Here is a 13142-nt window from a genome sequence, read left to right on the forward strand (position 1 = left end):
GCATTCCTACAGGATTTGCTGTTGCAGCACAATACAATACAGCCTGTTTTCAAGGAGGAAGAGGGGACATTTATTTCTGGGGTCTCACGAGAGCTTTCTGTGGAATGAGAACAGCCTTTTGCCTTCATAGGACCTCCTCTCCCACAGTCTCTCTCCATACCTCTCTGTGAAGCATCCAGACCCATGTTGACACACCTACCCACCAGGAGCTCAAAGCCAGAAGACACAAGCTTGAAGCCATTTAGGGAGTAATGCTCACGCAGGTGCAAGGATGTAGGACAAGTATGAGAGAAGCTGTGGCCTCTCAGGAGTGAGATTTAAGCTGGGCTTTAAAGAGCAGGAATTCAGGCTGATGGGGAGACAGTAGGAACCGTCACTCCATTAAGGCAGACAAGTTAGAGTACTTCTTTGCCAACATCGTGCCCTCTTAAAATTGCTAGTCTGTGAGGCATGGCAAGCTCATACTCCGGGTCTGCCTGATGTCTCACCCAGCAGCAAGGAGAAGCCGCGCATGCTGAGTCTTTAGCTCCATATGGAAGTGGTGTCGACTGTTCAGCCCACCGGGCTGCAGGTAGAGCTGCCGCCTGCAGGGTTGGCATGCCACAACTTGCTGGCCTCTTCCAGCATACCTAATAGATACCTTTTTTCTGTGTCCTGTTTATTTCAGAGCTCTTTCCAGCAGGTAACTGTGAGTGTCTCTGTGCCTTTTCTTTTTGTAATTACAGGTATTGTAGAAAGTGCAGGGAAGAAAGGATGTGTTTCTGGTATTGCAGAAAGCGATGGTTTAAATTCATGGGCCTAGATCCAACACATGCTTCCCGTGTCCTTCTCGCATTTGCTAAAGGATCCACGGGAGGTTTTGGACCCCCTTTTTTTTTTGGACCCACATTTTGCTAAAGGGTCCAAGAGAGGGTTCCCTTCCCAAACTACCATTGGAAATGATACACTACAGAAAGCTGCACTTCCGGTTAGTGTTGAAATGGAGTTGCATCACCCATTCTGTCGCATGTAGATCCTTTCATCCCCCTGTCCACACCAAACTCCAGCATCCAGTATGCCATTAAGAGCTAACATGCTGTTGACCTGACTTGGGGAGACCTTCGTGGAACCAGAGGGACTTGAGCAGATTGGGATTCACCTACAAAAAGGATTCATCTCCCCAGCTGCTGAGAATTCACACAGGGGAGTGAGAGTGGTTTCCCTTGCATTTGCTTGTCAAGTAACTACAGAGCGTTTCCCAAGCCTCTGTCTGTGGGCTCCAGTGATTAGAGAAACCCCAGCTTGTAACATCTTCCTGTGTTTCTCTTATTTGAGTTACAAAAAGAAAGAAAACTGGAAAGGAAGGGCACAGTCCAGGATTACAGCCAGCTGACAACTCTTCCATGCTGTTCTTCTCAAGGGCTCAAGCCTTTTGGATAATTATTCTACCCCACCCAAGTGATGCCTGGGAAGGAATTCTTTCCCCTGTTTGAAAATGAAGACGTGACCGGCACACCGCTAAGTTTCCCAAAGTTAACCAGTGAGAACAAGTGTGGCACGGTTAGCTACCAGCCCTGTTGGGGGTCTCCCACAGGCCGCAGGGTACCTGTCTACTTTTCTCCTCCCTGAGAATTACAGCTCTCTAGGAAGCTGACTTATAATGAAAATGTATCATTCAATTCGAAACGCTGTGCAGTAGCTAAGAAATATGCTCACAGTAAGGAGCATAAAGAAAGGTGATGAATGGACTGTCAGCAGAGCAGCTCCCCGTCAGAACCCGTCCGGTTCTCATCTCTGTGCAGTTAACCATCTCGAGGCGCTCTCACAGCTTTATAAGAGAAAGACCAGTGAGGCAGATCCTGCTCGGCCCAAACGGGTGTGGGAGGACCCGTCAAACGTGCAGTGTTTGTATAAGAAGAGGCAAAACAAGACCGGATGAACTCAGTTCTCATCCTTTTCTTAGGAGCCCAGTACTGGTTTTTAATCTTGAGACAGGGTCTCACTTTGCAGCCCAGACCGGCCTTGGCCTCAAACTGGTAGCAGTCCTCCTGCCTTAGTCTTCCAAGTGCTGAGCCTATAGGAGTGTACTGCCATGAACAGGGCTTGCTAGAAAGGCTTCCAGCTTTCTCAACTTTACCTTTCCCAACCCAGGTGGAAAAACGGGTTTACATTACAGAATTAGGTGGAGGTCTTGGGAACCGCCTACTCACCTCCTAGCTTATCATACTCGAATCATACAGTTGCTGCCTTTGCTCTTGAACTTCTACCGAGTGTATATGGCAGAATTTAGCCTGGAACGATGTGGTTTCTCATCTCTGGCTGTTGGAGCTTTGTCTGTCCTCCTATAGACTGGGGTCTGAGCCAGCAGTTCAGTGGTTCTCAGCCTTCCTAATGCTGCAAGCCTTTAATACAGTTCCTCACATTGTGGAAATGTTTTTGTACATACTGAGAGCTTTCGGTTATTGTTCAGGGTCTCAATGAGGGAGTGGTAATGGTCCAAAGTTTCAATATGCTCTGTGTTGTATGGGATTCTCCTACACTGAAGGACACTGATAGGAAAGGTTTCACCTGAAGGGTCCAGTCATTTGAATGTCCAGTAAAATACTGTTCCACTATAATAAGTAACTGGTTATAAAGACACCACACTAATAGGTTTGGGGGTGAGGAGACTGAGCGTATCTAAGAGAAACAATGGATAAAGAAGGCTCAGGGCTAGTAGAAGAGGACATCTGTGTACTGACAAACCTGCAGCACCAGGGCCCAGAGCTCGGGGACCAACGACAGACTCAGGAGAGTGGGAGCAAGGAGTCTACAAGGCAAAGTCTAAGTTAGTCTGAGGTCTTACCAAGCTATCTTCCTCTACATTGATATAGTTGCCATGAACACATGTTCAAATCCATTAAATTCTACTTTGACCAAAGAATCAAATGATCTTTTTATTTTCACTTTGCAGCTTTTCCCATTACAGGCAGGGAGACTTTCTGTGAAGGTTTCTCACGAGGCACATAACAGGTCCATGGAAAGGGGAGCCCATGTTTGATCCTGGACTCTGTGGTAAATGTTTCTGTAGGCCTTGTGATGCCAAGACCTCACAGCAGACTCACGTCCCTTGGTGTATCTCCTGAGGGAATGAATGGGTTCCTTCCCAAGGCCAGGTGTTCTCTTCTGAGCACCCCTCTTTTCCAGAGTCACTGCTCCACCCTCTCCTCATGCAGGGGTATTTCAAAATGTGTCTGCAAGTAAAAAGAACTGGGTGCCTTGAGCAGGAAGGAACATACTGGAAAGCCTTCCCAGCACTCCTATGCTGACTCATTGGCTACAAAGGCCCAGGTACTTTTGTGAGGTGGGTGACTCTGTTCTGTAGACAGAGGAGATGTCATGCAGCCTGGCCTTTACCTGAGTCACAGTAATGGCCAAGGTCAGAGCCAGGCTTCCTGTGCTCCGAGCTCATTACAAACTGGATTTGACGTCTTTGCAGTCACATCACCCCTACCCTCATAATTTCCTTGAGCGGTGGATCTGTCAGCAGTAAGATTTTCAAATTAGAAACATTTAAGGATTTTAGCCCAGCTAAATGCTGTCTTAATTATTTCCCGGCAAAACTGCAAACTCACAGAGACAAATAGTAAGTACACAAATAACCATGATGCAGAATGTGAGAAGTGCCCTTCAAGAGTCAGGGGAGACAGGAGAACATGCCCAGTGGCTTAAGGGGAAAGCCCGCACCAAACCATTACATTCTGAGATGTCTGTATTGATAGTGGGGAGTCGGGTGGGGGGGAGGGGGGTGGCAAGGAGACCTCGACTCTAGGAAGCTCTCTTTCACAGGCACTCTTCCACTGGGTTCTTAGCAAGTCCATCTTTCTCTAAGTAGAAGTATCTGAGGGCAGGGCCAGGGCAGAAAGAGCCAAGGAAAGCATCAACAGAGTTAACTACCAAACAAAGTGTGCATCCGATTTGCATGTAGCTGGGAAAATAACCTTACAGCTTCCATTTGTAAGGTAGTTGTTAAAGATAGCAGATAGTCCACCACTGGAGGATGGGAACGTTTCTGCTTAGTGAATAGAGTGCAAAGGACAAGGGGAAACCTCTCCTGGCCCTGAGATAGAGTCCTCAGGGCCCTAGTACTCTCTGCCTTACCCCCTTAAGGGAGTACATGCCAGTTTAAAACCAAGAAGTGTGAGACAAAGTAGATCAGTGATTGCTGAGGCCCCGAAAAACTACTCAGTGGTGTGGAGTTCATTTGGAGGTCATGAAAATGTTCTGGAATTGATTACTGGGGATAGTTACACAACTCCACAAATATACTAAAAGTTATTTTACTGTATACTTTAAGGGGTAAGCTGGGCTGGAGATATGGCTCAGTGGCTAAGACCACCGGCTACTCTTCCAAAGGAACTGGGATTGATTTTCAGCATTCACATGGCATCCCACAGCCATTTATAACTCTAGTCCCAGGAAGATCCAATGCCCTCTTCTAGTCTGTGCAGGTACCAGACACACATGAGGTGCACAGACATACATGTGAACAAAATACTATATACATAAATCACAAAAGGATAAATTTATAGCATATGACATCCCAAGAGCTTTTGGAGCAGACCCAAGCTAGGTGTGTGGTGCACTCCTGTAATCTAGCATTTGGGAGGTGAAGGCAAAAAGATCCAGCGCTCAAGGTCATCCTCATCTTTTTGATGACTTAGAGGCCAGCCTGGGGTACATAAAATCCTTTCTCAAAAAGGAAAAGAACCATCTTTAGCCAAGGATATCATAGAAGGAGAAATACAGAGAAGTAGAAATGTCCTTTTCTTATTTCCACTTACATCAGTCTTTTCCCTCCAAGGCCCAGCTGCTGTTGAAGCAGAGGGACTGGGGGGGCACCTTGAGTGTAATATGTCTCCCCACCGCAAGGCTTCTGGAACCCCATAGCACTCCTTTCTCTGAAGCTTCTGAAGGACCTTCTGCAGAGGCAAGAGTCCCTGGGAAAGGGACACAATCTGTTCACTCTCCACTAATACTTGAGCAGGTTGGTCTGAAGTAGCTAGACAATCTCTAGGCAAGGCCACCAGTGACAGGAAACAGGAGGTGACTCACCTCAGTGAAATACCTAATGATATCTGAACCCTGTCTCTACTGACTGGTGTGCAAGCCCTCCCTGATATCTCTGAAGGGACAAGCCACCCCATTCTGCAATGGCCAAGGACTTAGAAAGATGGAGGTGGGATGTACTGATGACCTCCTGATCAACTGAAGGGTAACTCCAAGCCACCTTAGATGGGGCTCATGTTAACCTTGCCACCGCATGAGGAGGTCATGAGCATTTCTGAATTGGGAGGATTGGAGTAGTGATGGGTGTAAACCACAGCTTTCCTGTTTAGGAGACTGCATCTGCTTGTATGCACCCAGTCTCAGATGCCAGGGTAAGATGAAGGCCCTCTAATGACTACCAAAACAGTCAAGAATTCTGCCTTGTATAGGCAATGGATTAGGAATCTCTTCAGGTATGTGGGGATAGGGGACAGCTTTACAGGGAGCCAAAATTACCCCCAATTAAGAGGAAAATAATAAAAAGAGAAACCAACACCATAACATCTTAAGCCACTGGTAGCAACCTTGTAACTGGATGTGGGAATTATAGGGCAGCTTGATACTATGTCCATTTAACAGAATAACAGTAGTAGATTCACCCCTGGAGTCTATGAGCTCCCCAACCTTAAGTTCTTGTCCAGATTACAGTACTCTGAAGATGTTTCCTTTGGTAGAGCTGTCCTTAAATCCAATCAGGAAGCAGTTACTTAACCCCATTAACATTCAAGCCACTACTGTAACCGTGGGCACATCATATTTCCTTCATTTGTTATTAGTAAATGTTCGGTTTGTGTGCCTGTTTTACATACCCGTGTCCTTGGGATCAGCAAAAGGGAATGTGGAGTGGAAAATGTCTAAGATGACCTGTTCTTTTCTCTTCCAAACTAACTCTTCCAGTGAGCTAAGAGAACATGATGTGGACACTTTCATTCTCACATACTTTCCTGCATTTAGAAACGTGTATACAAAGATCAGTATGAGTTCTCAAAGTGAAAAACCAAACTGCATAGACAAAGCTGTGTATAGACAAGGTGGCAGCAGAAGAGAGGGCTCCATGGGTGTGACCAGATGGAGACCTGGCTCCAGGGAGATACCTCCCAAACACACAGTTTACCCAACTTAACTTTAGGAATCCTGATACACTGGAGTTCCTAGTAGGGTATGGAAAGGACAAAGCTCCCCTGGGACTAGTCTGAAGCTCCTACAATAACTTTGTACAATGATCTTGACGCCGTGAGAGTGCATCCGAGATCACCTTCTAACCCACTTTGATTTTTCCTCTAGGTGGACTTACCATGACTTCTTCAACCGGTATCGAGTGTTGATGAAGAAGAGAGAGCTTGCCAACACCGACAAGAAGAGTATCTGCAAGTCTGTCCTGGAGAGTCTCATCAAGGTGATCCAGCTGTAGGAGGGCACAGACCAAAAGCCCCAATAGTGGAGGGTGGGGGATAGCTACAGCTTTGTCTTCATCCCTACAAAACTAAGATATTAAGCCATTTCATGCAACAGTGACTGGGAAAAGCTAGTCTCCTCCCCTACCTAGAGCACCCCCTGCCTTTCCACATCTCAGCACACACACAGCACCGGTCACCTGGGTATGTATAGAGGCAAATCCTGGCTGCTGCTGCTGTCTCAGCATCTCTGGTTTCTCAGGGTTGATGTACCCAGTGGAGGTCTGATCTGTAGCCAGCCTCAGCTTGTTATAAATGAAACAACAGATTTTCAGGCCTTTGAAAAATTTTTTTAAATGGAACAACCCAAAAATCACATTTCAGGCTGAAATATTGTTAAGAGCAGAGCCACAAGGGGCAAATCCTTAAATATTGCAATAGTTATAGAGAGTTCCAAAGTTATAACAGAGTATTATAATCTGTGTCTACATAAAATGCTAAATTAAAGAAAATATCTTTCAGAATGTGATAAAAAATTGAATTAAGCATATTTTTGTAAACTAGCTGGCTAAGGCAGTGCTGAGAGGGTGGCCTATAGTTAACTGTAGGTTGTACTTGGTTGATGGGACTCTGGTTAACTATGATGTTGCTGTGGTCCATTCATCATCTGTAAATGGAGGCTTTTCTCTGTCCCACCCCATCTCACAGCTGCTTTTAAAATAATCACTCAGAGGCTTATATTATAAATGCTTGGCCGATGGCTCGGGCTTATTACTAGCTAGTTCTTACATTTAAATTAACCCATTTCTATGAGTCTATGCATCGCCACATGGCCTATGCCTTACTGGTTCTTTCACATCTTGCTTCTTGGGCAACTATCAGCATCTCTCTCTGGACTCTGCCCTTCTCCATCTCTGTCTTCAGTTTGAATATGCTACCTAACCTGCCTCGCCATGGGCCAAACAGCTTTATTTTATCAACCAGTGAGAACAACACATATCCATAGCGTACAGAAAGACATCCCACAGCGATCATCCCTGTGCATGTTTTGACATTTCACTTTTCATAGGTTAGGAAAATGTGTTCAAGATCAGCTGAGTTCAGTACATCTATAGCACTGGGACTTCTCAGTGTCAGGGCTGGCCTCATGGTGTATAGCCCAAGCCTGTGAGTAGCTTCCATGACCATGTGAGTGCTTTCCACTTTATCCAGAGTCATAGTTTACCCTTACCTGGATGCCTCCAAGGTTATTAGCAGAACCTCCATCCACAGATGAGGAAACTGAGGTACAGGAAGTGGCTATAAATTGCTTAGGGTTTCACAGGCATTCTAATGCACAGTACCTACTGATCTGAGGTGACTGGTTAGGGCTACTGTGCACAGTTGTCTGTCCTGAAGATGGACTGCTCACTTGTGCTTCAAGACTTCCCTGCAGATAATACATTTCTTCATTTTCCCCAGCCCTTGGGCCATGTCTTCCAGAGACAACATTCCCTCTGAGTAGGACTTTGGCTGAGCCACAGGTTAGCCTTGAAGACCACATGCCCGGTCCTCACCAGAGTGCTCTGTGTGCTTAGGAGTAGAATGGTCAGAGGAGACATAGGGATGAAGATGGATGTAGGCTGAGCAGCATGGCCTACCAGCCCCCTTCTATGATGATGGGCTGTTTGCTGGTAGATGCTTCATCAGGCCATTTCTGAGGGCTTGATAAACCACTGTAGTTAGTAAGAGGGGAGATGTGTATTCTGGTAGAATCACCCCTTTCAAGGCTTTCAGAATGCCTTCTCATCTTTAATCTCATGTGGCGTGTCCTGTACTCTTTAAGCGTGTACTGAGTTCCTTCTCTGCCCCAGTCAGGGATGTCCAGAGGGAAGGGTATAAAATGCCCCCACAGACTTGCCTGCAGGAGGCATTTTCTCAACTCTGATTCCTCCTTCCAGATAACTCTAGCTTGTGTCAAGTTGACAAAAACCAACCACCACAGTATATGACAGAACTTGGCCCCTTCCTGCCTGTGGTCTTCGTGGCAGCACACACTTAGATGATGATTGTTTGCAAAGAAGTCTCAGCCATCCGTGATTTACTCTCCCAGCCTTGTCCACAAGTGCCCTGCTGAGTCACCTTTCCTTATTTATTGGGAAAAACACAAGGAAGGACAACTAATTTTAATCTCATAGATATGATTAAGACAGGGACTACATGTTTGAAAAAAGAAGTTCATAGTAGAGTTTTGAGTGTTATTTGCAATCTATAATTATGTGTGCACATCTGTGATCATTTAAGAATAATCAATCAGATGTTTACCAGACCAGGTCATTGCTTACACAAAGGCCCAGACCCCATGACTACTCACCCCATTTTGTACCACAGCCCGAAAGCCTTGGGTGGCTGGCTCCTTCTGATACCTACCTTCAGTTTCCCGTACATAGCCCTTCTCCTGTCTCTTGGTACCACAGGGCAGTGGCATCTGCTCTGATCTTCTAGAATACTCCTCTACTCTTACCTTCTATGGCTACCCCCTTTGGCTCATGCAGATCTTTGCCCACCTCCACAGACATGACTGCCTAGACCAGTGACTTTCAACCTGTCAGCCACGAACCCTTTTATCACATATGAGATGTCCTGCATATCAGATATTCACATTATGATTCATAACAGTAGCAAAATTACAGTTATGAAGTATCAATGAAAATTTTATGGTTGGGGTCACCGCAACATGAAGAACTGTCTTAAAGGATCATAGCATTAGGAAGGCTGAGAACCACCGGCCTAGACCATCCTTTTTGAACATTGCCTGTTTGTTTCTTGCTAATCCTTCCCACTCCTTAGAAGAGTCTCCTGCTTACTTTTCCATCTGCCCTCCCCATGATGTTGGATTTTTGAGATCCATGTCTGTCTTGTCATGAAGACTCAAGTCTGTTTAATGAATACTGAGAGTCTAGGTGTGTCTACTAGGGCAAGGGGAAGGGGAAGAGGGTACACATGCAATCTGACAAGTAGTTCTGCCTTGGAAGGAAAGGCTTAGTGTGTTTTGCAGAGTTCACTAACCAGCCAATCTCCCTCCCAACCTTGTAAAGGATCCAGACAAGTTCCAGTTTGGCCGCACCAAGATCTTCTTCCGGGCAGGCCAGGTGGCCTACCTGGAGAAGCTTCGTGCAGACAAGTTCCGGGAAGCCACTATCATGATCCAGAAGACTGTCAGGGGCTGGCTGCAGAAAGTAAAGTACCGTAGGCTGAAGGCAGCTACCTTAACCCTGCAGAGATTCTACAGAGGACACCTGGCCCGCAGGTGAGCCATTCGGGGGTACATGTGAGGTCAGGAGAAAGGGGAGAGCCTCTCTGTCTGCAATCACAGTCCTTCCTCTTGGGCCCATCTGCTTCTTAAACTGCTCTTAGTGCCTGTGTGCATCCCTGTGATGCCCTTCTTTTCTTTTTTTTTTGGGGGGGGGGTGGTTTCGAGACAGGGTTTCTCTGTGTAGTTTTGGTACCTGTCCTGGATCTCGCTCTGTAGACCAGGCTGGCCTCAAACTCACAGAGATCTGGTGATGCCCTTCTTGCTTCAGGGAGGAGATCTACCTTATGTGTCTCCTGATTCCCAATATATATCCCCAGTCCACCAACACTGACCTAGTACCATCTGATTTGGGTGCAAACCAACCATTTCTACTTTGTCTGAACCCCAAAGTGAAACTACTGTCTTTTAGGAAGAGCGATGACTCCAGTTAACTTGCACATAACCTATTTATGCCAGAATTTTAAAAAACCCATGGATGCTGGCTGGACGTGGAAAGGGCTGAGGAAGCCCTTCTATGAATACTCCTGCACTGAGAGAGCACAGGGATGGCATGCCTCCAGCCACAGCAGCTACTGTGCAAGAGAGCCAGGACACCAATAAGCCTCTCTTGCCTACACCAGTGCCACACGGAGAGCACTGCTGTCACCACTCTCTTCCTAACCGGTGGCCCTGGGCTGGGCAACAATAGGATGGCAGAGGCCGTCTCTTCTGAGGCAGGTGTGAGAGCCCTAGCTTCCAGTGAGACGCAGGATGCCCCCTCCTCCTAGGCCTTCACAGGAGTTGTGAGATGGAGACCCAGCCTGCTCATAGTAGTGCTCACTCCTTTTTGCCTTAGAGAAATGATGGAAACTGCCATGAAATCTCGTGTTTCAGAGCCAGTTTCTTAAGTGGCTGCTCAACCATCTCCACTAGAGAAAGAGAAACACAGACACACCCCACATCCTCACCCAACCCTAAGCTCGGTATAGGCCTCTTTTGTGTGGTAAAGGTAGAGATGCTGACCTTGCTCATGTCCTCACCATAGGTTGCTTACTTACACACAGCCAGAGATGGCTCTTGCCATGTCACCTCTGCACTGTTAAGACAGCTCCAGTGCAGAAGCTGTGGAGATAAAAGGACAGTCGGATCACCTCTGAGTGGCCCCGCACAGTCCCTGCCCACTAATCCCATCATCATTACTTGTCCCTCCCCGGAGAAGGCACCAACTCAGGCTTCCTGCTGGTGAACCTGCAACAGCATGCTGCAGTCTCCCTGCAGGGAGCATGTGACCCAGGGGATGGACAAAGCCTTGTGTAAAGAAAGGACAGAGAGATAGACTAGGGGACCCCGGAACTTCAGCATGCAGGTGCAGCGTGGCACTCAAGAGCACTTCCTTTCCCAGGGCTGTGCTAAGTGATCTCTTAGGTCCTCCTTAGTGTCGGGCATTCTGAGCCTCTCTCTGAGCCCTTGCAGTGAACTTGATGAGTGCTCAAGAAGGGTGGGAAGTGTCTGCTCTAGAGAGGGGTGGGTGGAGTGCTGAAGTGAGCGAGTGGGAATTTCAGGGAATTGAGAACTCGGAGGGAATCCTTGCTGGCCTGAGGAGTTTCTTTTCATTCGGCGAGCACGAGCTCTGGTCCTAAACTGCCAGGTCCTGAACTAGACGCAAGAACGCAGGGTGTTTGAACTATCTCTGAGCTTGTGGAGGCACAGGGGGACAGACAGCTGTGTGACCCCATTAAGAATGGGAGATGCTGGCCTGGAGAGATGGCTCAGCAGTTAAGAGCACTGGCTGCTCTTCCAGAGGTCCCAGGTCCAATTCCCAGCACCCACACGGCAGCTCACACCTGTCTGTGACTCCAGTCCAGGTGGGGGTCCAGCGGGGGGGCCACAGAGGGAAGGGTTCACTCCACGAATAGCTCAGCTGGCCGAGTCCCTCTCCCTGGTTCCACCTGCGCTCTTCCTCACTACTCCTAGGCTGGCCGAGCACCTGCGGAGAACCCGTGCAGCCATAGTGTTCCAGAAGCAGTACCGGATGCAGAGGGCCCGCCTGGCCTACCGGAGAGTCTGCTGGGCTGCGGTCATCATCCAGTCCTTCACTCGGGCCATGTTTGTGCGGAGAAACTACCGCCAGGTGAGCAGCTGCCGTGAGCATCTCACTTTATTTTCCAGCTCCCCCACACCAGGGCCACTGCCTCTTTCCAATGGAATAATCATTTAGCTTCCCAAAACTTTAAGCTTCTTAGACTGTGGCTTCCTGTCCAGTAAAATAAGGGTAGAAACAAGAGTTTGATGGCTGCCTTCCTGTGGACACATGATCTACAGAACCTAGCTCAAACTTTCCATGAAATCCGCAGGTGTTATGGACCACATGTCTCCTGTCTCCTAAAACCAAGGCCAGCCCAGCTTTCACCCCAGGGTGGTTGCAGAAGCTGTACCTGTTGCCACCCTGCAGAACAAACCCACAGCCTGTGTGCTTATCCTCACCAGGTCCTCAAGGAGCACAAAGCCACCATCATCCAGAAGTATGCCCGGGGCTGGATGGCACGTAGACATTTCCAGCAGCAGCGGGACGCCGCCATTGTCATCCAGTGTGCCTTCCGGAGGCTCAAGGCCAAGCAAGAGCTGAAGGCTCTCAAGATTGAGGCCCGCTCTGCAGAGCATTTGAAACGCCTCAATGTGGGCATGGAGAACAAAGTGGTCCAGCTGCAGCGGAAGATTGATGACCAGGTTGGTGGCAGGAGATTCCTACCTAAGCGTCAAGGCTTGTCAAGGGATACAGGGACATGCTGGAGAGGGGCCCCAAGCTTTCTCAGGGAGCTGCAGGTACCAGAGACCTCAGGGAATATTGTCCAGTGAGTAAGAATAGTTATTATTGTAGTACTCAGAACAGTGCTCCACCCCAACAAAGATGCCAGGCCCTAAGCCCCAGGATTGGTAAATGTGTTCCCTTGCATGCCAAAAGAAGCTTTGCAAGAGTACATGAGTTAAGGATGTGTGGATCTGTAGATGACCCTCGGTTGCCCAGGAGGACCTCATGGGGCCATAGAGTGCTCATAAGATGAAGGCCGCAGACTGCATCAAGTGGCAGGAGGCAGGTCTACAAGCTCCAGAGTTCAGGCCACCTTTAGGAGCCACAGATAACCGTGGGAGGTTCTCCCCTGGAGTGTCCAAAAGACCACAGTCCTGCTGGCCATGTTTAGACTTCTGCACTCCAGAACTGTAAAGTAGTAGCTTCCAAGCTACCAACTTCATTGCATTCTTTATAGCAACAATAGGAAATTGATAAGTCGGTCCAGAGTCCTGCGGCCCTGGCCCTGCAGAGGCCGTGTGGGACAGCTAAAGCAATGGCTGGTGCTCACTAAGGGTTCGGGTGCCCACATTGTTCTTTCCCATTTGTGTATGACAGT

At 47.9% G+C, this 13142-nt stretch overlaps 1 protein-coding gene across 2 annotated transcripts in view; it reads left to right on the forward strand.

Moving 5' to 3' along the window:
• The window catches only part of Myo5b (myosin VB), a 291674-nt gene that overhangs the window by 224954 nt on the left and 53578 nt on the right, over positions 1 to 13142 (forward strand). For both annotated transcript variants that reach the window (XM_052742546.1, XM_052742545.1), the window contains exons 18-21: positions 6352 to 6463; positions 9539 to 9750; positions 11710 to 11866; positions 12223 to 12462. In XM_052742546.1, the coding sequence (XP_052598506.1) occupies positions 6352 to 6463; positions 9539 to 9750; positions 11710 to 11866; positions 12223 to 12462 (721 nt within the window). The remainder of the gene's footprint in view (positions 1 to 6351; positions 6464 to 9538; positions 9751 to 11709; positions 11867 to 12222; positions 12463 to 13142) is intronic.

This window comes from Peromyscus californicus, unplaced genomic scaffold (assembly GCF_007827085.1).
Source record: "Peromyscus californicus insignis strain IS unplaced genomic scaffold, ASM782708v3 Scaffold_17__1_contigs__length_78620276, whole genome shotgun sequence".
Classification (NCBI taxonomy): Eukaryota; Metazoa; Chordata; class Mammalia; order Rodentia; family Cricetidae; genus Peromyscus; species Peromyscus californicus.